We start from the raw sequence: 25,527 nt of genomic DNA, 5'->3' as shown, positions 1-25,527 counted from the left end.
GGAGGAAAAAAAACAGTAATATTTCACCATATTGCTGTTTTTAACTGTATTTTTTTGTCAAATAAATGCAGCCTTGGTGAGCATAAGGGCCTGTTTTACATCTGGTCACTTCATGCATTTTCTCTGATCGGATAGCTATCCGATCGTGAAAAGACCAGGTGTAAATGCCCTCCGAAATGCATTTGAGATGGATTTAAATCTGATCACTCAAACCACTTCAGAAGGTGGTCTGAGATGCATTCCAGTCAAAATTGAAGTCCAAATGCATCTAGTTGTTGAAATGACATATGGAAATTTTTCTCGTTCCAAAAATGCAAAAAATAAACATGTAAGAGTGTGTTATAGGCTAAATAACATGTTATTGCCAGATATGACGGTGCTACTGCATCACGCATCGCCACAGCTGAGTATCTCTTCATCAAGCTGACACACAAACTGCCGCAAATGAAAAAGTATGTCTCAGATGCTCAAAACACAATCATATTCATTAAAAGTTATAAGACTGCATGATCTTACTAGTGCTGTTGCTGCGTTCTCTCCTATTGCGGTCTTTGATTTTGTAATTGCATCTTATATTTCTTGCTTTTGGTGACGTGAACTCCATTAAATCGGAAGATCTGTTTGCTGAAACGCATTTATGTGGCCAAGTATAAATGGAATCATTTTGATAAATCAGATATCTATCTGATTTGTAAAAACTCATGAAGTGAACAGGCCCTAAGAACCTTCAAAAACAAGGTCTTACGAACCCCACTCTTTTGAATGGTATTTATTTTTAATCTTTAAACAGGAAAGAGCTTCCAAGAAAATGTGATATAACACTAAGAGCAAAATGGAATATGCAGAAGATGAATTGTGGATATCTTGTGGAGGAAACAAAAAAAGACAAATTTTTGGATGCCATGAACCTTGTAAAATTCAATTTCAGTAACTAATTATTTTTCAGAGATCCTCACTGTATGGGAGCTTGTAAACACAGCTTTGGTTCCTGGCAGACGGATAAAAATCTATGCACTCTGATTCCCAGAAATCGCATGAATCAGATTGTAATTATTTTCAGAAAGCTTTTGCCATTTTTGTGTTAAATCTATATCAGATGGTTATTGAGCAATCCATGTATGTGGATGTGTCATCTGAGGCTGAGAATAATCTTAACCGATACAGAAATACTGTAGTAGGTGTGTATTTATTTATTTGTGTGTTTTCCTCTATCCGGGCGGTTATTGGTATGATTTCTGTTTCTGAAAGCTGCTGAATCCTTCTTCCTGCTTGAACTTCCCACTACCCCCAAACCCCTCAGATCAGAGCCTGGACTCCACATGATTCCAAACAGAAGCATATCTGTGTGGTTCATGCACACATGGCAAATGAAGCTCTCCTACCTCTTCAAAGCATTCTCCATATACCTCTTTTCTTTAAAGAGTTCTTTCTTTAAGAGTTTTTTTTTTTTTTTTTTAAACCCTCTGTCCATTCTAACCCCCTACTTGCTCTCTCTCTCTCTCTCTCTCTCCTCCTGTTCTGGTGTAAAGATGCTGAATGAGAAAAAGAAAGTGAAGGAAGCCTGAAGGCTGGATTAGCGCAGGGAGTTGATTTTATTTTCCTGTGTTTGAGAGCTGTACCGATGTGTGTATGAAGCAGGGCCTGCAGTGTGATTGGCAGTTTTCTCTGGTGTGGCCCATGAGCCGAGTTCCTTGAGCATGTTAGTACAGGGATACGTGCAGCTTGTTGGAGACAACTGTACAGATACACAACAGACAGTTGGTCACACCATCGAAATAAGTGTCTGTGGTCCAGACAGCGTAAAGTGATCTATTGTATCTATTCTTGGATCCAGGTTGACTATATAGAGAATATCTAGACAACAGGTGGACCACATGAAGCCTTAAGCCCGGAACACACCAAGCTGACGTCAAAGAACTAGTGGCGACAAAAACTGACTGTGTTGTCGCCTCTCGTTGGGTGCGTCTCGGCCAAAAAGCTGCGCTTGAACGCACCAAAAGGACTAAAGGTGACTGTCAAATAGCATGTGCATTCTGTGTCTGCGTGAAAGTAAATATCTGTCTAAATCAGCAGAAATCGGCAGTCTATTTTAAGTATTCAAAAAGGGAAACTGAAACTAGGGGCCCTATTTTAATGATCTAAGCTCATGCTTTGAAGCACATGACGCAGGTGCACTTATGTCTGAATCGACTTTTGCTAGTTTAATGAAGGAAAAAATGGTTCAAAATAGTTGTACCTAGTCTCATAATGAGTCATATTCTGGGCGTAACGTGCAATAAACCAATGAGAGTGTCATCTCCCATTCGCTTTAAAAGATTGAACCATGGCAGATTGCTATTTACATGGTGGAATTTGCAAGCAGAAAGGCTGAACACTTCTCCATAGAGGAAACAGATCTGCTTGTGCGCGAGGTTAATGCATTGTAATTCTTTTATTTTTAATATTTGGCAGGTTTGTGTGCTGCTGCGCATCCCTGTGTGTGTAACAAGCAGAATGTACGTGCGTTGTGCACCCGCCTATAGGCGCATATTACTAACGCGCCCTTTAAATAACGGGGAAAAAAATGCTACGCCAATGACTTTAGACTAGGTTTTTGTTGGTCGATGGCGCAGTCGTTTGCAGTAGCCTCAAAATAGCAACACGCCAACAATGCACCTGAACACACCAAGTTTTCAGACCAGCACGCCCATGGGCGAACAGATGGGTGCGAGTTCATTTGCTATTTAAACAACGTGGGTGCTGGATGTGAAAATGATAACTTGGGCTGAAACTAGCAAAAAAAAAAAAAAACACTTGTGTCGCATTGCACCAGGTGTATGATAGGGCCCTAGGACTTAAATATCAATCACACTGATCACTTTCTTAATTTCAGTCAGCTCATGTTATTATGAAAATATTCCTGCATCCGAATGTTCAGGTAAGATGACGTAAAATTATAACAACCTTCTGTCTTTACCGTCTTGACTTCTTTGCTTGCTTTCATCAGTTTTGCTTTTATTCTCATGCACTGACTCGTTCACTATGCTGAACAGCCAATCACCGACAGCCAGATGCCGATTCAACATGCTGAATCCCCCCCAAAACAAACAAACAAACAAACAAACAAAAAAACCTAGAGCCAGCAGTGCGGAACACACCAAAAAAACTAGACCGACTCAAAAACGCTTGGTGTGACAGTCTACACAGCCTTTAATTTGTAACTTCCAACATACCTAGTTATGAATATACTCCCATTAAATGGTTTGGGGTCTTTTATTCATCAAGAACACATTAAAATGATAAAGATATAATGTTGCAGAAGATTTCTATTTTAAATAAATGTGTATCACGTATAAAAAAAAAAGTATAATGTTTCCACAAAGACATTAAACATCACAGCTGTTTTAAACATTTATAATAACAATAAATAATGAATTTTAATAAATAATAAATGTTTCTTGAGCACCAAATCAGCATATCAGAATGATTTCTGAAGGATCATGTGACTTTAAAGACTGGAGTAATGATGCTGAAAATTAAGCCTTGCCATCACAGGAATAAATTACATTTTAAAATAGATTAAAATACAAAATGTTTTTAATTATAATATATTTTACATTATTACTGCTTTTGTGTTTTTATCTGATTTTAGCTAAAAAGCTAATTATAAAATCAATTATATTATTTCATTCCAGTCAGATTTTATAGCTTTCACATATGTGGTGATTTCATTTTTTCCCATTCAACCTGGTAAACAACCAGCTAACAAAAAATATGTTCAAAGAACATGAATGTTCATGAAAAAGTAATTCTGAAAGTTTTCTGAACATTCAAAACATCCAGTTTTTTAAAAAATGTTTTAAGATGTTTTTTGTTTTTTTTCTTGGTTGTGTGAACATTAAGGGAACATTCCATTTTATACAGCTATTGGAAGAATGTTTGTTCATAACCTTGCCAGAGCATTAGCCAGAACGTTCCCTGTTAGCTGGGCATCTGCCCGCGGATATAACTATGGACACAGAGCTGCTTAAACAGGACACAGATGAGCATATTTACACACCTCAAGACTTTCTTTGTACTAATATTTTATTGACGGCTGTGGGTTTTGAGACCTGTGTGTGAGGAGTTGATGTACAGAGAACATCCACAAGTCAGTAAATAAGAAAAGCAGATGAAGACATACAATTACTTTAGTCAGACAACAATCGCTCGCACACGCTAGAAGAGAGAGACTCCCTACTTAACTTCTCTCTTTTCATCTGTCTGTCATCCTTCCCTTTAATGAGCAGGCAGGAGAGACAGAGAGGAGCATGTGTGTGTGTGTTCATACTTCTTGTGCAGGTGTAATTGGGCCTGTGACCTCAGAAGAAAGTTTGTTTGGTAGGTAGCGTGTGGGCTTGTGTGTTTATGAGGAGTATGTGTGTATGTGTGATGGTGGAGAAGTGTGAATGTATTGATTTCTCTGTGTGTGTGTGTGTGTGTGTGCAATAGGTTACCCAGTGATTGATGGGTTTCTCTAATGTTATATCAGAGAGCAGCAGAGATATGCACATGAACATCCTCCTAATAAAACATTACAGATTTATTCAGTGTATCTGAGGTATACACACTCCTTCTGAGCATCTTTAACAGTCATCAGAGCAGTTTCATTCAGAATATAAGTGTGTGCATATGTGTGTCTTTATTAGGGCTTTTAAACTTTTAAACATGACAAAGTATGCTAATTAAATGCAATGTGTGTCTTGTGTGCAGAAAACTCCGGTGACGGTATTGACTACAGTCAGCAGAAGAGGGAGAACATTGGAGACCTGATCCAGGAAACGCTTGAGGTGTTTGAACGCTATGGGGGCGAGGATGCCTTCATCAACATCAAATACATGGTGCCCACCTACGAGTCCTGCCTCCTCAACTAAAAAGAGCGGAGAACTCACTCGCAAACACACACACAGACATACGCATTCTTATTCAAACATGTAAACACACACACCTTATGTTACATTCCTAATTTCTGACTTTATTGAAGATGAAATGAGTCTGTGCGACACGGCTGTTTGTATCGGAGAAAACACTCATACACACGCATAGCTTCCTGTGAAGATGAACAGACACAAGGAGCGCATGGGTCAATAAATCTCTCAGTGGCAACTAACCTGCATTTAATTTTCATTCTGTAGGGAATTACACAAAGAGAAATGTAGAAAATGTATGCACATCCAAAACAAGCTGGCCACAGGTACAGGAAACAACGTAACAAAATTGAAGTTATTTTACTTGATTGATCAGTCTTGGAGAATTAATATTAGTATGAGAATAATTTATTTTTGCTTAATTATTTATTTAAATTTTGCTTAAATCAGTCTTCTTAAATTCTAAAAAAATAAAATATGATGCTCAAAATTAAAGAAAAAGATCATTACATATACATGTGTATATGTAAACAAAGAAATAGTGAGACTCTCCCTCTGGCTCTTCACCTTCCAACTCTCTCTTCTTACATTAACATGAAGTGGTGTGAAAAAGTGTTTGCCCTCTTCCTGTTTTTTTTATTTTTTTGCATGTTTGTCACACTTTTATTTTTCAGATCATCAAACAAAAACAAAGATAACACAAATAAACACAACATGCAGTTTTTAAATTAAGGTTTTTATTATGAAGGGAAAACAAAATCCAAACCCACATGGCCCTGTGTGAAAAACCACACCCAGGCCTGATTACTGCCACACCTGTTCGCAATCAAGAAATCACTTAAATAGGACCTGCTTGACAAAGTGAAGTAGACCAAAAGATCCTCAAAAGCTACACATCATGTTGAGATCCAAAGAAATTCAGGAACAAATGAGAAAGAAAGTAATTGAGATCTATCAGTCTGGAAAAGGTTATAAAGCCATTTCTAAAGCTTTGGGACTCCAGCGAACCACAGTGAGAGCCATTATCCACAAATGACGAAAACATGGAACAGTGGTGAACCTTCCCAGGAGTGGCCAGCCGACCAGAATTGCCCCAAGAGCGCAGCGATGACTCATCCAAGAGGTCACAAAAGACCCCACAACAACATCCAAAGAACTGCAGGCCTCACTTGCTTCAGTTAAGGTCAGTGTTCATGACTCCAACAATAAGTAAGAGACTGGGCAAAAATGGCCTGCATGGTAAAGTTCCAAGGCGAAAACTTTTTGCTGAGCAAAAAGAACATAAAGGCTTGTCTCAGTTTTGCCAGAAAACATCTGGATGATCCCCAAGACTTTTGGGAAAATACTCTGTGGACTGACGAGACAAAAGTTGAACTTTTTGGAAGGTGTGTGTCCCATTACGTCTGGCGTAAAAGTAACACAGCATTTCAGAAAAAGAACATCATACCAACAGTAAAATATGGTGGTGGTAGTGTGATGGTCTGGGGCTGTTTTGCTGCTTCAGGACCTGGAAGACTTGCTTTGATAAATGGAACCATGAATTCTGCTGTCTACCAAAAAATCCTGAAGGACAATGTCTGGCCATCTGTTCGTGACCTCAAGCTGAAGCGAACTTGGTTTCTGCAGCATGACAATGATCCAAAACACACCAGCAAGTCCACCTCTGAATGGCTGAAGAAAAACAAAATGAAGACTTTGGAGTGGCCTAGTCAAAGTCCTGACCTCAATCCTATTGAGATGCTGTGGCATGACCTTAAAAAGGCGGCTCATGCTCGAAAACCCTCCAATGTGGCTGAATTACAACAATTCTGCAAAGATGAGTGGGCCAAAATTCCTCCACAGCACTGTAACAGACTTATTGCAAGTTTTCGGAAACACTTGATTGCAGTTGTTGCTGCTAAGGGTAGCCCAACCAGTTATTGGGTTTAGGGGGCAAGCACTTTTTCACACAGGTCCATGTGTGTTTGGATTTTGTTTTCTTTTCATAATAAAAACCTTCATTTAAAAACTGCATGCTGTGTTTACTTGTGTTATCTTTGATTAATATTTAAATTTGTTTGATGATCTGAAACATTAAAGTGTGACAAACATGCAAAAAAATAAAAAATCAGGAAGGGGGCAAACACTTATTCACACCACTGTATATTTCTTTTCTACCAGTTTATTCCCACCTATTGTAAGTGACCCTTCACAAAGACCCGCCCCACTTAGTTACTGTTGCTTTGTCCGACAAGCCGTGGCGCTGTCACGCCACACAGAGTGAAAAATACATTGCAGAGCAAAGAGGACACTGACAACACGTCGACAGACAAGACAACCCAGGTTACTTAGGATATTAAACAAAGTCCCAGCTTTCAAACTGTGTAGTTTTTTAAGAAATTCAAACAATAAAAAACGTTTTGTGGCTCTTTAATGTGTCGTGACCGTGGTCATGACAGATTGCTGTAGCGCCTCAGCTCAAGAGGCTCGTAAACCGATCATCTCTTCCTACTAGTCCATTTATAACATCAAATAAACATGAATGAACATGAGAATGAATGTTGTTTCAAACGTGGAAAGACGTCAATATACACAATTTTTCAAGTTTAACTCCACCAAGGTTAATCTTCTAACTCCTGACTGCTTTGTAGTGCATATAGTGCATATTTCCTCCCTGGCTGGTTTGGCTGCTTTTTTTTTTAATCCCCCATAGAAAGCAATGTAACCCATCATTCAAGGTCCAGAAAAATAGTAAAGACAATGTTAAAGGTGCCCTAGAATTCAAAATTGAATTTATCTTGGCATAGTCAAATAACAAGAGTTCAGTACATGGAAATGACATACAGTGAGTCTCAAACTCCATTGTTTCCTCCTTCTTATATAAATCTAATTTGTTTAAAAGACCTCCGAAGAACAGGCGAATCTCAACATAACACCGACTGTTACGTAACAGTCGAGATCATTAATATGTACGCCCCCAATATTTGCATATGCCAGCCCATGATCGAGGCATTACACAAGGGCAGGACGCCTGGATGTGCACAGCTGAATCATCAAACTAGGTAAGCAAGCAATGAAAACAGCGAAAAATGGCAGATGGAGCAATAATAACTGACATGATCCATGATAACATGATATTTTTAGTGATATTTGTAAACTGTCTTTCTAAATGTTTCGTTAGCATATTGCTAATGTACTGTTAAATGTGGTTAAAGTTACCATCGTTTCTTACTGTATTCTCGGAGACAAGAGCCATCGCTATTTTCATTATTAAACACTTGCAGTCTGTATAATGCATAAACACAACTTCATTCTTTATAAATCTCTCCAACAGTGTAGCATTAGCCGTTAGCCACGGATCACAGCCTCAAACTCATTCAGAATCAAATGTAAACAATATAACAGTATAAAAATACTCACATAATCTGACGCATACATGCAGTATGCATGACGAACACTTTGTAAAGATCCATTTTGAGGGTTATATTAGCTGTGTAAACTTTGTTTATGCACTGTTTAGGGCAAGCGCGAGCTCCGGGGACGGAGAGCGCGCGATTTAAAGGGACCGCAACCTGAATCGGCGCATTTCTAATTATGCCCCAAAATAGGCAGTTAAAAAAATGAATTAAAAAAAATCTATGGGGTATTTTGAGCTGAAACTTCACAGACACATTCAGGGGACACCTTAGACTTATATTACATCTTGTAAAAAAACATTCGATGGCACCTTTAAAATAGTCAACATGACTACAGTGGTTCAAACTTAATGTGGCGAGAATACTTTTTGTGCGCAAAAATAAAACAAAAATAGACTTACTTAATTTCTTCTCTACCCTGTCATTCTCCTATGCTGCTTACATTGTATAGACAGTGCAATTGGTATTTACTTTGCTTTCTATGGGGGATAAGAAAAACCTCTCGGATTTCATCAAAAAATATCTTAATTTGTGTTCCGAAGATGAACAAAGGTCTCACGGGTGTGGAATGACATGAGGGTAAGTAATTAATGACAGAAATTTCATTTTTGTGTGAACTAACCTTTAAATAATATTCATAAACCATGGTTTATGCGTTGAGCCACTGACAGAAAGTGAACCTACTAGAAAGAAAAGTCATATTGGTTAAAAATATGCAGTTTTATATTCAGAGACAACAATACCAATCCTTATTGGCAAACACACTAGTGACTGACATTATTGGGAAGTAGTTATCATGCTTTCAAATGGTATCTGTATCCGTGGCAACTAGGCATTTTTAAAGGCTTTTTAGCGTTTTAATATGCCTTCCCACTTATGATTTCTACTAACAGATTATTTCAACCCAGCTTCCTGCTTTCTTTATCTTCTTTTTCATTTTCTTTGTTTCCATCTCTTCAGGTCAGCTCTTTGTTTTGGGTATTTATACACATACGCGCACACACAGTCGGGGGCTTCCCTCATGCTTAACAGCTTCTATTTTTTCTTACCTGTGAAATCAGACGCCTCAAGTGTGTGTTAGTTTCGTTTTTATCACCGAATAGTGATTTTCTAGCATATAATGTTCTCAGAGTCTTCTTAGTTTATGCCTTTATAATCAGACGAATCTGTGGAATTATGGACACCAGGCCCCCATAATCACCACATGTATATTACTTTCTGACTGATGTATTATGCCGTCATATGAACATACCAAAGCGGGAAGGATGTGCAGTGTTTTGCCAAAGTATTTCCTTTGGCAGCTACAAGGACAAAAACCGTGCTGGTCTGTATTTTTAAATGTGAGTCCCATGAGCCGAGGTTTACAGTGAGCTGAGATTTCTGGAACATTTGAACTTGGTTCAATCTAGACTTTATCACAACACCTGTAAATTATAGCTCTGTACACACACATGGGGGAATTGAGGTGGTTTTTGCCCTCAAATCAGTTTTACTGCAACAATCGGAGTCAATAAAGAGAGTCCCAGCTTCAGTCCTAGAAACTGTGATGGTGCGAGGAATAGCTTCAGTAATCATTTACTCAATTTTTATTCTTACACTTGTATGACTTACTTTCTTCTGTGGAACACAGTTTTTTAACAGTTTTTGCCTGTACAGTGAAAGTCAGTGCTGTCCAAAACAACTTTCATTGAATGGACAAAATACACTCAGTCATTCTTGTTTCTCAGAAGAAAGAAAGTCATGCAGATTTGGAGTGGCATGAGAGTGAATAAATGATGACAGAATTTTTGGGTGAACTATTCCTTTATGACTGTTCTCGTTTGCCTGATTTGGCTCCTCTGTATTTTAATTCAGTCAATTGAATAAAAATCCAGGCATGTTCAGTATAAACAAGGATGGAGATGTTGATGTGAGAGCTGAGGGAAGGAAAAACATTAGACTGTAAGAATGCCAGATTGTTAGGAGCAACAGTGCAGAGGGGAGGGAGGGAAACCAAGGTAGCAGCAGGAATAAATAGCCCTCTGGGACCTATTCTTCTTGTTCAGCGCATCTGCCAGGGGCAGCACGAAACCCAACGCCATCCAGTAAGCATGTGCAAAGCCCTGAGCTCAATGGAGATTTATTTCAGAGTGACTTCATGCTTCAGGTGTCACCCACACCTCAAAACCCCAGACCACCTCTCCATAGAACGGACAAGAGCTCTGATGTTTATTCCAAAATTTCACTTAAAAATGTTATTGATTTGGACTCTGAGGGAGGTAATATATATGGTTCAAAGACGTATAAGGTTTTCAAAATAACAAAAAATAAAACAGCAATTACAATTCCCTAAAAGGTTTTTTTTTATGTTAATTGGAGTGTCACTTATGCCCTTATATTAGTTAAATTCAAGAATAAAGCCAATAATTAATTTTTATTGTGACTGATATGAATGTATCCTAGTAAAATGTCATTCGGTATAACACTATGGAAAATGGGCATAAAATTATTATTTTTAAAAATACACTTAATGACAAGGTTAAATGTCCATGCTTAAGGCATTTGCACACTGAGACTTGTAGAAATATAGCTACCCAGAAAAAATGACATTATTTTATTTTGAATACCACATATTTGATGCGTCAAATTTGTAGTTTCTTTTACAAATATTTCCTGCTTTACACGAAAAAAAAAAGCTAAAATCTATTAAAAGTATCTTTCACTTCATCCTTTGAGATGTATTTTCATCTCTCTGAGAGAATAAAACAAAATGATTGTATTTTAATATAAAATACTGGTGTTGTATGACAATATTTTGTTAACCTGAATGACACGTACTACGGCCTAAATATATTGATTAAATGTGAGTCCTTCATTACTGATATTAGCAGCAGCAATAGTATATATATATATATTTTCTAAGTTCTAAAACTGTGTAAAAAAAAAAAACTGGAGATGTTTAAAAATGTGAGAGAGATGATCCATATGCCACACACATAAAGAACATGGATTTTATTATGCAACATACTTTATCTGAAGCAAGAGGTACAATTTCATTCATGTAGGATTAAATCAGCATTAAACATTTCAAACAAAGCTATTCATTACAAAACATTTTCAGAAACATTGTGCAAAAAAAAAACCCCTTCCTTAATCATCACAAAACATTGGATATCTTTCGCAAAGTAATATCAATATTATATTAACTAATATAATCCATCAGTTATACCTTAACTGCAGTGCAATAAAACAATAGTGCACATTAATGTTAAGTGTTATCCACCTAGCTTTATATATTATATATTTATATACCATGAAACCATGAAAACAATACCTTGCATTTCTTCTGGCTAGTCTTTCTTCCCTGGCAGCTGGATCTGCATTGATTTTTTTTTTTTTTTTTTTTTTTTTTTTTTTCAGTGCCATGCAGTCCTCTCCTTATTAAACAATGGCATCTACAGTATAAAGATAATGTACCTTGAAATACCTTAAAATGCCACAAAATAATTTAATATGATAATATTCATACTTCATACAGCAAGTAAATATGAATTGCATGATTTAAATGTTGTAAACTACTGAAAATGGGGGTAACAAAGCCACTGTAACAGACATTCAGCATAACGGGTGACGTTGTGGTATAACATGAAACTTTTGTTGTGCTGAAGGACAAAAGCGTCATACTGAAGGACAGATTTCATACATGGACATATTTAACAGACTGTTTCTTTGCCACCTATATAAAGGAATGGCCTTTACCTATAAAGATTATCCTCATATTTAATATAGCTATTTAATATAGCTTTTTATAAAGTAATAACATTATAACTATCTTTTCTGTGTTGTATCGAAGGACATGTGCTCTAGTTACAAAGGTTACTAGAGAGTGAAAAAGTGAAACCATCAAATATTTCAGAGAGATTTACTCACCTTATCCCATAGATAGAGGGTCTTCAATGGGTCCTCTTTGTGATTTCACACATTACCATCATGTAATATGCTTTAAAATGTTTTTTTTTTTTATCTTTGTTATACTGAATGACATTCATGAAGCACAAAAGTCTGGATAAATATTATTCAAGTTTTAAAATATTTTTTAGCAGTGTGTTGTTGTGTTGTATATATTACTACAGACACTAGCACAGTTATGTAATGGGTGTTCATTTATATTTTTAGGATGAATTTCTACATTTTAAAAACACTTTTGTCATTAGAATTTTAATCTGGACAGTTACACTGAATGACATTTTGACACTTTAGAGCTCAATAACTCACTTTAATAGTTTGCAACACAAATATTTCTGGGTCAAAAGAAGGGTAAGAGTTAAAGGAACACTCCACTTTTTTTGAAAATAGGCTCATTTTCCAACTCCCCTAGAGTTAAACAGTTGAGTTTTACCGTTTTTTGAATCCATTCAGCCGATCTCCGGGTCTGGTGGTACCACTTTTAGCATAGCTTAGCGTAGTTCATTGAATCTGATGAGACCGTTAGCATCTCGCTCAAAAATGACCAAAAAGTTTCAATATTTTTCCTATTTAAAACTTGACTCTGTAGTTACATCGTGTACTCAAACACATCTGCTGTTGCTCTGCACACACACACAAGGTGCAATGATATTATGCAATGATATACAGGGAGCGTGCCTTGCAACCATGGAGACATTTGTGAGAGCCGCTGCGCAAAGTTCCTTGATTATTATGCCGGAATGAGAGTATAGATCCTAGCCATATCGGCCTAGAAAATCGCAACTTTTCATTTTCCGTCGGTCTTAGTACACGATGTACCTACAGAAGAGTAAAATTTTAAATAAGTTTTAACTCTTTGGTCATTTTTGAGCGAGATGCTAACGGTCTAATCAGATTCAATGAACTATGCTAAGCTATGCTAAAAGTGGTACCGCCAGACCCGGAGATCAGCTGAATGGATTCGAAAACGGTAAAACTCAACTGTTTAACTTTAAGGGAGTTGGAAAATGAGCTTATTTTCAAAAAAAGTGGAGTGTTCCTTTAAGTGATTTAATATTATATTTACACATATTTATCTTTATATTTATCTAATTAATGGCCTTTGGACACCAAATTTAGACGTCTCGTCTTTGACCCATATATTACCCGTTTCAGTCGAATATACCTCTCAATATAGGGTATAAAATACAATTGCACCTTCCATTTCATACTGACTACGGCTCTAAAAGAACATAGCATTCCTGGTCTTGTTGTGCACATGTTATAAAAAGTTGTATTTTATTAAAATGTAATAACTTCCTCCGCCCTTGAAACAAAACAACCACCTGGATCCATTCTTGTACATAACGCCCACTTTTCACAATCCAATCACACTCAAATCAATTCCCACTGGACTAAATGGAGTCCCACACTTTTTTTTTCATTTAAAATCCTGTATTACTCAGACATACATCAGATTATTGCAGTAAAATGGGTTGCATATTCCGTTTTAACTTTATGTCAGTGGATTTTAGCAATTCTGAAGTTCTGTCTAAACATCTTGTCTTTCTCCAAGCAGCAGAATTGAGCTGTTTCATTGAGCAGTCTTTTCTAATATTGGACTCTTTGAAAACAGAGTCTCTTTAAAGCAGTGCCGGTTTGTAGAGTGTGAGCGCGTGGTGTGTTTTGAACAAGGCTCACAGGAGGCCGATGGTTTTTCAGCAGGAGGCTGGAGAGATCTTCTTCTCTCTCGTGCTCCAGATCGGTGGGGTTCTGCTGTCTGATCCTCGCTCCTCCTCCTCCTCAGCCAGACACTCTTATCAGACTCAAACACATCTGCTGTTGCTCTGCACACACACACAAATGCCTGTACAACCACTATCCTTATCCTTTGGACCACCGTGAGAACCAATCACACACCCATAAACATACACATTCACCTGGAAATTTAAAAACTTCCTGTACAGCACTTCTATGAATTCCTTTGAATTTAATTCCATTTTATTACGTAATCATTTCCTTAAACTTAAATTACAATTCTGCATCAAAATAAATGTTGAGGTCTCATTTTCGAGTACTGTTATTCTATATAAAGCTTACATATAAAAATTTTACAGCTGAGTTTTATGATGTTTATTGTACTTCACACAAAAGATGAAGTGTCCGTTTTCACTCTAGAAAATCACTGTAAGAGCTTAATAAAACACAGTGCAAGTGTGTATTAAAATATTATCCATAAACTCTCTCTCCCCCTTGCATTGTCATCAACATACACAGCAAAGTACAAATATTCCTGTGTCCCTCTTTCTCATAGCTAAATGGTGAGTAGATAGGTCCCATGTGTTCAAAAGTCTGAAAATCTGTGTCTAACTTTAAGGAACATCACTACCAAACCTTTTTTCTGCAATTAAGCAGACTTTTTGGGTGTTATTCCATAAAATTTAGTTAATATGTGTGTACAACTGTTCAGAACTGTGCTAGCTAACCATGTGCTGATTAGCATCTTTGAGCTAGGCTCAAAAGTATCTAAAATTGTCACTACCGAAACAGTCACGACTGAAACATGTCATTGTTTTGGTAGTGACAAAAGGGAAAACAATCCTTTATTTGGGGGAAATATTTTTTTTTTTTAAGTACAGTTATACAAATCATTCGTATTTTAGTATGTTTAAGTAGTGTTTAGTAAGTGAGTTAAAATTCTGTAATGTGATGTGGTCGCTACCAAAACGTTATTGTCGCTACCGAAAATGTGCAGTCACGACTGAAACATGGGATGTTTTGTCAAAAATAAAGTATATTGAATTATCAACTAAGATGTTATGATAGTGTTTGGTTCAATGTATATTCATACTAATGAATCCTTAACTTTGAAGTCAGTATGATTAGCTTTATGCCTTATACAAAGAAAGATTTGATTCAAAATACCACAAATCTAATAAATTACACTTAAAATATTGTTAGGGGTTCAAGCACAAAGTGCTGAAACCCTATTGTAATTGCCCAGATTTTTATTATTTTTCTGGTGCCGTAAAACTGATCGTGCAGCCCAAACCGTAAGTGCTAGAGACTTGAAACTTTGTCAGATGATAGTACAAAAATCGAGGAGAGGTTGACAAAGTATGACCCAAATCGGCCAATAGGTGGCGCTACAGCGATCAAAAGTAGAAAATCGCCAATAACTCCTATACCATTTGTCCTAGAATCAAGTGTCTTATATCATTGTAATCCTTGGCTCAATCCGGACAAAACGTATATCTCCGATTTCATTTCCGCCTGGAAAATTTTTCCGCCATTTTGAATTTTGTAAAAAAACCTACTTTTGCGAACTAGTCCTAGGTTTTTCGCCCGATCAGAACCAAACCAGTGCAGAAATGTTCTCTGGAGAATGAATATCAATAATTATCAAAAAAAAGTTGAAATTTTGATTCACGGTCGCTAAGAGGCGCCAAAACGTACGTTAAGGGCGGAGCCACTTTTACTAAAATGGCTATAACTCCAGAACAAAATGACATATTTGCACCAAACTTGGTACGTATATGTATGGGCTAAATTTTTGGTCACGATAAAAAAATCGAGTCGACTGGACACTAGGTGGCGCTATAACTTGAAAAAAAAAACATAAAAACGGCTGTAACTAAGCAACTGTTGGTCCGATTGACTTGAAATTTGGCATGCAGTGTCTTGGTCCAAGGAGGCATGATAGTCTATGAGGACACTGGCGTATCTCAAAAAACATGGCCGCCATCGGCCAATGAAATTTGAGCACCTATTAGACAAGGTTAACAGAGGCCGATCGGAACGAAACTTGATGGGCATGTTCGACTCATGGACCTAGAGGTCTGTAAGAATTTTGAAAGAAATCGGCCACAAGTTGGCGCTAACGAGTTTTACGCCTCAGTAATCACGTGGTGTTTCATAAAACCACATAATATGCATATAATTTGATAGATCTCCTCATTCTGAACAACTTTGCCTCAAGAACCAATGCTGTCAATCAAATCGTTCATTAATTATTCGCAAATATGTGAAAAACCTACTTTTGCGAACTAGTCCTAGGTTTTTTGCCCGATCGGAACGAAACCTGTGTAGGACAATTCTATGGACTCTCTAGATCAATAATTATCAAAAAAAAGTTGAACTTTGCCCTTTGGGTCACTATAACTGGGTCATTAGAAAATGGGGGTGGCTAAATATACCCAAAAGCCTATAAAACCTAAACAAAAACTCAGAACTTCACGAAAATAGGTGAACACATGCAGCATATGACTCTAAAGAAGCATGCCAATTTTCGTGTAAATCGGACAATAGGTGGCACTATAATTGTGAAAAAACTTAAAAAAAACATATGTTTCTAATGGTTTTAGATGAAAATATATATAACTTTGGATGTGGTTAACATATTTTCACGGGAGTCATGTCCTTAGACTCCTGAATCCTTGCCGAGTCCAACGATACCAAATATGGTAGGTTTCACCTTATGGTTTGTGCTACATTGCAATTTAACGCTTAAAAAACTTTTGCGAATATCTTCGAAACCGTTAGTCCGATCGAGACGAAACCACCATAGGAAACACGGAACTTAAGTTGCTTTACAATATGTTAAAGCCCAAATGTCAAAATTTTGATAGGAAGTGGCAAAAAAATCCAATCAAAGTCTTTCATGGGTCATTTTTTATGCTCTCTTATATATATGTGTCTATAACTTCAAAACGAAATGAGATATTTTTACCAAATTTGGCACACATATGTATGGGCACACTCTGAGGACACCCCAAAAAAGTGGTGGAGATCGGGCAACAGATGGCGCTATAACTGTCAAAAAACCTTTAAAAAACATGTTTTTCCTTACTGAATTGCCTGTATTGGCTGTAAATGGTCTTTTCCGTCTATGATCTAAATGTGTACATGCTTGCTGAATAAGATGTAATAACTTTTTATGTGCTTAAAGGTCTTAAATGCTTGAACCCCGGTAAATGCTGCTTGCAGCTTTAATTAAAATTGTAATTGTTATTGATTTACCTGTGAAAAGTTTTTTTTTTATAAAATAGCAAAAAATATATTTACAAGGTAGATGTCAACAAAATCTTAATAGGTAACCCTTATTAAATTTGTTATTATGTTTTGGTAGTGACAAATTTGGGGAGAGAAAAAATATTCCGAAACTTTTTGAAAATACAATAAGAGAATTAACTGCACAATTACTAGAAATGTGTACTTATTTTACAATTTGCATACATACAAAAAACATCTTTTTCAAGATGTTTCCAACTCTGACTTGAACCACTTCTGTAGATGGCCCATGTATGACTTTTGTAAAACAAAATAATTTATCTTGAAAATATAGTTTAAAACATTTTTAAAAATTATGATTTACTTTTACTTAATGGTTCGCCACATGGCATTTTTATTATTTTTATATAAACTTTTCTTGAAAATGGTATAAAATTATTTTCAAAACTTAATAAAATCAACATGAATACAAAAGAGTAATTTTTTGTTTTCTTTTGTTTTAATTGTGAGCATTCATTGAGCTATGTCTTGAAGAAATTGTGTGTCGTCACGTGTGGCGTAAAGGCCATGGTCCTCGAGTGAATGATGAAGGACGGTGTGTTTGCTGTAATCTTCGCTGCAGACCCCTGGGGATCGGTAGGGCCATGAATGACTTGGCAGCCCACGGTGAGATTATACTGCACTGGGTGGAGAGAACAGGATCCATCAGTGCTGTCAGCGCCCAACATCTGACCACATACTACACAGAAAGAGAAAGCTATTTCTTGATTTCTTTTAGTTTAAGTTTATACATGCTTTTACTCTCTGTCTCCCATAAATACTCAATGACACTCATGCAGAAGTGAGAATGTGCCACTCTTCACCTCAACAGTGTGTGATTTCTCTCTTCAGATATCACAATTGACCCAGATTTCACTCTCTGGTGTTCCTGCACCCACACGTAATCTCTCTCGTTTTATACTTTTGTATTGTTTATTTTCATACTCAATGCTTTCTTCAGACAAAATAACAAGTGTGTGTGCTTTGAGGGAGCTCACGTTATATTCCAGACACATTCATGCCACCTACTGCTTTTCTAATCAGCTGCCGGCGCTGACCACAGGATCATGACTGATGCCCCCTTCTGAAGCCCCTCTCCCTCCTCTCTCTCCGCTCCCTGCTGCTTTACAACCATTTGATTTCGCATTCAGTTTTTATCTAAAGTGTCGTTAATTGGATTAATTGTAGAATGAAACCCGTGTTATTAACAGAGGAGGAAAATACAGGGTTTAGGTGGGGATTAATATCTCACACTACAAAACACACACTCAGCGCTAGCACCACGCAGACACATGTGGCCTGTCTTAGACGTGGTGCCTAGTCAAATGAAAATGTATGTGGCAGTGTTGATAAGAGCAAAGGATTCTTATCTCAGACTGAGATAAATGCTAAATCTTTTGTGCTGCCTTGAGAAATTGGTGATTTTTTTTTTTTCAGTCTGTTATACTAAGAAGGTGACTGAACTGAAAAATTAGATTCAATGAAGAAAGGATGATGAGTCAAGTGAATAGGAGGATGCATAGTGAATCATATGAGTTGCATCCCAAATGACGCACTATACACTATGTGCTTGTGCACTATGCACTCATCCATGTAGTGCGTGAATTGTATAAGGTTATTTTGTCATTTAACAACGGAGTCCGATCCTCCCTTCCCCTCCACTACGTAATTAAAGCTGCGACAGTTGAGTGCATGAAGTGTCCAACATTCCACACTTAGTTTTTTCCGTTAATTTAGTGCATCATCCGGGTATTTAAAGTGCACTTTTTCTTTTTGGAACTTTCAGTGTGAACGCACTACTCGCACTATTTATACTTAAAAACGTCATAGAATAGTGCATAAGTATGCGAATTGGGACGCACCTATGGATATGTTTGTTTGCGGCAACAAATGAGAAGGTCTATAATGTGGATCATTTCCATTCATCTCAAAATGCAACCTATTTTTTTGCTCATTTGCATCCAGTTATATACATTATATGGAGCCATGTCTCTCTGGAACTACAGGAAAAGGACATCATGATATGTCCTTTTCTGATGGTAAATATATGATATTATTGGCTGCTGTGTTGTCACTAGTTGAAGGAATGTGTCCTGTTATCTACTATGTGGATAACAGAGCATCTGGAGAAGGTCAGCTAAGAATGAAGTCACAACCTGATATAGCATCTGTTCACATAGCCTATGTCTCACTTACTGATGATCCTTTTTTTTTTTCTTTCAGATGCTTAATAAATGGTGAAGATTGTTTAAAAGAACCAAGCTACTGTCTAAACAACTGCTGAAGGTTTATTTCCATACAAAATGACCTTTATCTACTTAAAGGATTAGTCCACTTTCAAATAAAATTTTCCTGATAATTTTCTCAACCCAATGTCATCCAAGATGTTTATGTCTTTCTTTCTTCAGTCGAAAAGAAATTAAGGTTTTTGAGGATTATTCTCCTTACAGTGGACTTCAATGGCCTCCAGACGGTTGAAGGTCAAAATTTCAGTTTCAGTGCAGCTTCAAAGGGCTTTAAACGATACCAGACGAGGAATAAGAGTCTTATTTAGCGAAACGATCGGCCATTTTCGAAAAAAATATAAATGTATATGCTTTATAAACACAAATTATCGCCTTGCACGTGCTTCCGCTTTCTGTATTCTTCAAAAAGCTTATGCTATATGTCCTACGCCTTCCCTTTTCTACTTACGGAAAAAAACTGAACTGGTGCCGCGTTCGTTCCGTAACTTGAATAAGGAAGCCGTAGGACGTAGAGTGTAAGCTTTTCGAAGAATACGGAAAGCGGATGAACTTGCACGGCGATCATTTGTGTTTATAAAGCATATACATTTATATTTTTTTCGAAAATGACCGATCGTTTCGCTAGATAAGACTCTTATTCCTCATCTGTTATCGTTTAATGCCCTTTGAAGCTGCACTGAAACTGTAATTTTGACCTTCAACCATCTGGAGGCCATTGAAGTCCACTATATGGAGAAAAATCCTGGAATGTTTTCATCAAAAACCTTAATTTCTTTTCGACTGAAGAAAGAAAGACATGAACATCTTGGATGACATTATCAGGAAAATTTTATTTGAAAGTGAACTAATCCTTTAATGAACAAAAAACACCAAAAATAAATAAATAAATCCATACCTAGTGAGGAAAACGTGAAATTCTGTGCCATTATTCACTGATTATATTTACTTTAGTCTTTCACGGAAGAAAATAAAATCATGTAGGGTTGGAATAGCATGAAGGTGAGTAAACAATGACAACTTTTCATTTTTGGGAGAACCACTGGTCTAGAATGATATGTGGTCTTTTTTTTTATAGATAACTTGACATGTCTATGTGTTCTTTAGTGCAGTAGGCTATTTCATCCAGTGGTGTAGTCTACGTGATACGCAGGTATACGCCGTATACCCACTAGGAATGTTCAAGGATTTCCGTATACCCACTTAAAAAAGCGCGAGGATACGTAACGACATCGTTTTGTGACAGAACTTTCACACATTCATTCATAAATTCCATTCATTCATAAATTCACCCCGTCTATGTTGCCATTGGGGCGCCGCTGCCGTGGCACGTCACCTGGGTCTGACGTCACCTTCATTGATTGGCGGTCATTTTCGGCGCGCAAGTTAGAAAATTATGAATGGAATACCTATACTATAAAACGAAACGAAAAACATGAAACGAAAACAAAATCAAATGACACTCTTTCAGTGTTTTCGTAAGCCTGCCTCTGAAGCTACTGCCGCTTCTTCGGGTGACGCCGCAGAAGACGTTAATTTGAAAGAAACGACAGAAAAAGAGACCGTTTCTGTCCTTCGCGGTGCAGAAGAGCCCGATGTTATCGCAACGTTACCTGGTAAGTAAAAGTCTCTGTTAACATTTACATAACTGTAACAGCAGGGGATTGTTGGTATATTGAATTGTATCTAGAACTTAATTACATTAGTGTGGTTGATAATTAATGCGGGAGAAGGAGGCATACCTTGGATAGTGTGTGTGTGTGTGTGTGTGCGCGCGCGCGCGCGCGGTGTGTGTGTTCTTGTATATATGGGTTATGAGGACACAATAATAACATGGGTATTACAACGTAAACATGTTTTTTCTATGGAGAGTCCCTGTAAACCGCGTGTGTGTGTGTGTGTGTGTGCGTGCGTGCGCGCGCGTGTGTATGTCTGCGTGCGCGCGCGTGTGTGTGTGTGTGTGTGTGTGTCTCTCTGTGTGTGTGTGCGCAGTAGTACATGGAATAAACAAAATGTTTATATCTCCTTGTTTCAGATGATGAGAGGGATGAGAACTCCTGGCCAGCATTGTGGACTGAAAGTCAGGCTAGGGAATTTAAAAACAGGCATCCTTGGTTAGAATGGAGGGACAGAAAGTTAGGTAGATATCAGCACACATGCAAAGCTGATAGACAACTGACATTCATAATGTCATTGATTATGCAAATGAGAGTAAATTCATGGTCATCTTACATGTGCATTAATTTAAAACATTACACCATTAAATTACTATAGTTAGTTATTGAAAAAGTGGAACATTTTCTCCTGCTTTTCATGCATTTGTTAGCCATGGTATGAAGACTGGTTTATTAAATACTTTTGAGTAAATTTTGTCCCTGTTTAGCAGATGTTATTGCTGATATAGATACAAAACTTGTAAGATGATGCTAATTAGTCATTGTTTTATTTACTTCCAGGTTGTGCTGTTTGCAGCGCAACAAAATCAACAGGAATCCTCACAGAAAAAAGAGTGTCAATGTCCGAGGAGTGGGTGTACTTTAAGATCCAGGCCTCAAACACAAACCGATCAACAGCTCTGACCTCTTTGAGGAACAAAATACACCGACATGAGACATCCAGGGCACACGAAATAGCCCAGGAGCTCACTGAAAAGGGTGGGCAGAATGTACTTGGAAATATGGTGAGAACCATCTCCGAGACTGTGTTGGCTGAGACAGATGCTGTATTCAGAACAGCATACTATCTTGCGAAGATGAACCGACCTTTCACTGACCATGACAATCTCGTTGATCTTCAGGAAAAAAATGGTGTCAACATGGGCACTAGTCTGCACTCAAGGTACAGTTCCACAAAAATTGTGGAACACATAGCAAAAGAGATGCAGAAAAAAATAGTTCACAGTATTGTGTCGTCTTCAAGCAAGTTGTCTGTTCTCATTGATGAGGCAACATCTCTCAGCCACAAATCTGCCATGATTGTCAACTTGAAAGCCTCAGTAGATGGAGCTACTCCTGAATTTGTGTTTCTGGAGCTGGTTGAGCTGGAAAGCCAAAAGGCAGAGGATATAGAAGAAGCTCTCCTTGACTGTTTATACACTGCAGGCTTCAGTGAAGATTGGCTTCAAAAGAACTGGGTTTCATTTGTTTCTGATGGAGCCAGTGTCATGTTGGGCAAGAACACTGGTGTTGCAACCAGGCTGATGGCAAGATACCCTAACCTCTTCACATGGCACTGCATGAACCATCGTTTGGAACTGGCTGTATCTGATGCTGTGGATGAGGTTCAGGCAGTCAACCACTTCAGAGCGTTCATGGAGAAGATCCACAATCTCTACAGTCAGTCAAATAAAAATTCACGGGAGCTTCTGGAAGCAGCGCAAGAAGTGGGCTCACAAGTCCTGAAAATTGGCAGGGTTTTAAATACACGATGGGTGGCCAGCAGCTTCCGTTCTGTAAAGGCTGTGTGGAGGTCGTATGAAGCACTCAACAGACACTTTGAAAATGCTGCAGGAGACCAAACAAGAAGCAGCAAAGAGAGACAAACGTACAGAGGCTTGGCACGTCGTATGCAAAGCAAGGAATTCCTGTGTGACCTAGGACTAATGTACGATGCACTGTCTGAACTTTCAAATCTGTCTCAGCAACTCCAGGCCCATTCAGTCACACTCTTGAGAGCAGAGCAGCTTCTGAAGCGCACCCTCAGAGTGCTGGCATCATTCAAAGACACCCCAGGAGAGAAATTAGAGGAGGCACTGACAGCACAAGCTTTGGGACATTTAGGATCAGTTCATCTGGAGTCAAATGCAAAGCTCATACCAATCAACACAAAGCAGTTCCTGCAAAGTCTGATTAACAACATGGAGAAGCGCCTCTCATTTGAAGGTGAAATGCTTCATGACCTCAGTATTCTGGATACAGGCAACTGGCCATCAACACCTGGCATACGGCATGGTGAGGCACAAGTGAAACGATTGTGCAGGCGGTTCAATCTTTGTGAAGAGCAAGCAGTTAATGGTATGAGAGATTTCCTTGAGCACCCAGAAAGTGAGCCTGAAAGCTTAAAACCGCTCATACGATGCATGCAGACCATCCCTTGCAGCACTGCTGAGTGTGAAAGGGGCTTCAGTGTCATGAACAATATATGCACTGACAAAAGATCTACACTGTTGTTGTCCACCATAAGTAATTTAATGATGATCAGCATCAATGGGCCCCCAGTAAGACTTTTTGAACCAAGAAAGTATGTCACAATATGGCTAAAAAGCCATCGCTCTGCCACACAGGCAAGGAGGCAGTGCACACATCAGCTGCCAGAGTATAAGCATATTTGGAAAGCATTATAGACTGCCTACCCCCCATAGTGACTTAGTGACCCCACTCCTCCCCTTCTTACCCCACTCCAAGGACACTGCTAGCAATCTAAATGGAACAGGAGCTTGGCTTTCTGTATGTGTTCCAGTCTTTTTTTCCAGGACCTGTGGACTCCAGGAACCCAGTATGGGTACTTTGACAATGTTAAAGGGATAGTTGACCCAGTTCAGTCATCTGTCATTTACTTGTCCTCAAGTTGTTTCAAACCTGTAGAAATTTCTTAGTTCTGCTGAACACAAAGTAAGATATTTTAAAGAATGTTTGTAACCAATCAGATATGGGGCACCATTCACTTTCATAATATTTTTTTTTTTCCTGCTATGGAAGTGAATGGTGCCCCATATCTGCTTGGTTACAAACATTCTTTAAAATATCTTACTTTGTGTTCAGCAGAACTAAGAAATTCATATAGGTTTGGAACAACTTGAGGTTGAGTAAATTATGAACAATTTAGGTGAACTATTCCTTTGCCCTTTTCAGCCTTAATTTATTTAGTTGAAGTTTGTATTAATTGTTTATTTTTTTTCTAATTTGAAGCTTATTTGCCTTGTAGAAGTTCCTGGATACTTTTGCATTTATGCTGGTACAGTGCATTGCCTAAAAACGGTTTTGAAAGATAAGTGTGCTTGAAAAGATAAGGACCAGACAACTTTTTGTGTCCTCATAATTCAGTCAATAATATTCTGTAATGAATGACTGTTGGTGAAAAAATGCACAACTGTTCATTGTTAATAGTGCTACTGATAAGCCAATTTTTTCTATTATTGTTGTTAATAGTTGCAACTTGTACTCTTAAAAGGATATTTGTCATTTAGCCTTATGTTATATGAATATGGTCCCTGTGGCACAGATTTTATCAGCTGGCAATTTTCAATGCACATTTAAAGGGATAGTTCACCCAAAAATGAAAATTCAGTCATCATTTATTCACCTTTGAGCTGTTCTAAACCTGTATGAGTTTCTTAGTTCTGCTGAACACAAAAGAAGATATTTTGAAGAATGTTTGTATCCAAACAGATCTGGGCCCATTTACTTCCATAGCACTATTTTTTCCCCTTTGGAAGAGAATGTTGCCCCATATCTGCTTGTTTTCAAACATTCTTCAAAATATCTTCATTTATGTTAGAAACTCATACAGGTTTGGAATGACTTTTGGGTGAGTAAATGACTGAATTTCATTTTTGGGTGAAATCTGTGCTACGGGGACCATATTCATATAACATCTAAGGCTAAATGAAGCTCTTGCATGTTGTGTGTGTGGCGGCGGGGGGTGGGTCTTTGGGCCCTAGGCCCTGTGCCCCGCAGCACCCCTCCTTGATGGCCCATTGCAGCATGACGTTGGTGGGGGTCTAACTTATGCTGTGGCAGTGGAGGGTTTAGAGGCAGCCTTATAATACCTTATAATCAATAGCTGTATTAATATTACTATTTACTATTACTACTACTACTATTACTACTATTATTACTATTATAGTTGTTGTTATTACTACTATTACTACTACTATTATTATTACTATTATTGTTGTTGTTATTACTACTATTTCTATTATTATTACTATTATTGTTGTTGTTATTACTACTACTATTATTATTACTATTATTGTTGTTGTTATTACTACTACTATTACTATTATTATTGTTGTTATTACTACTACTATTA

The 25,527-nt window shown here is 37.7% G+C and overlaps 2 protein-coding genes across 4 annotated transcripts in view; both read left to right on the top strand.

Annotated features, from left to right (window-relative positions):
• The window catches only part of pacrg (PARK2 co-regulated), a 128,192-nt gene extending 123,064 nt beyond the window's left edge, over positions 1-5,128 (top strand). For all 3 annotated transcript variants that reach the window (XM_048191903.1, XM_048191904.1, XM_048191902.1), the window contains one exon: positions 4,732-5,128. In XM_048191903.1, the coding sequence (XP_048047860.1) occupies positions 4,732-4,892 (161 nt within the window). In that variant the 3' untranslated portion in view covers positions 4,893-5,128. The remainder of the gene's footprint in view (positions 1-4,731) is intronic.
• Positions 5,129-20,625: 15,497 nt separating this feature from the next.
• Positions 20,626-24,146, top strand: LOC125269132 (E3 SUMO-protein ligase KIAA1586-like). Its single transcript, XM_048191901.1, has 3 exons — positions 20,626-21,113; positions 21,533-21,637; positions 21,954-24,146. Exons 1-3 carry the CDS (start codon positions 20,933-20,935, stop codon positions 23,837-23,839), a joined length of 2,172 nt encoding a protein of 723 aa, XP_048047858.1. The 5' UTR covers positions 20,626-20,932; the 3' UTR covers positions 23,840-24,146.
• Positions 24,147-25,527: the final 1,381 nt, after the last annotated feature.

The sequence above is a fragment of the Megalobrama amblycephala genome, linkage group LG5 (genome assembly GCF_018812025.1).
Source record: "Megalobrama amblycephala isolate DHTTF-2021 linkage group LG5, ASM1881202v1, whole genome shotgun sequence".
Taxonomy (NCBI): Eukaryota; Metazoa; Chordata; class Actinopteri; order Cypriniformes; family Xenocyprididae; genus Megalobrama; species Megalobrama amblycephala.
Note: the sequence above shows the minus strand (reverse complement) of the source record. Positions and strands in the feature narration are given on the sequence as shown.

What these genes read in the sequence shown, in the direction of transcription:
- LOC125269132 (XM_048191901.1), top strand. Translation starts at nt 20,933, where the DNA reads ATGAAACGAAAACAAAATCAAATGACACTCTTTCAGTGTTTTCGTAAG. An exon ending in TGTTATCGCAACGTTACCTG is followed by an intron (nt 21,114 to 21,532) that starts GTAAGTAAAAGT and finishes TCCTTGTTTCAG; the next exon opens with ATGATGAGAGGGATGAGAAC. An exon ending in ATGGAGGGACAGAAAGTTAG is followed by an intron (nt 21,638 to 21,953) that starts GTAGATATCAGC and finishes ATTTACTTCCAG; the next exon opens with GTTGTGCTGTTTGCAGCGCA.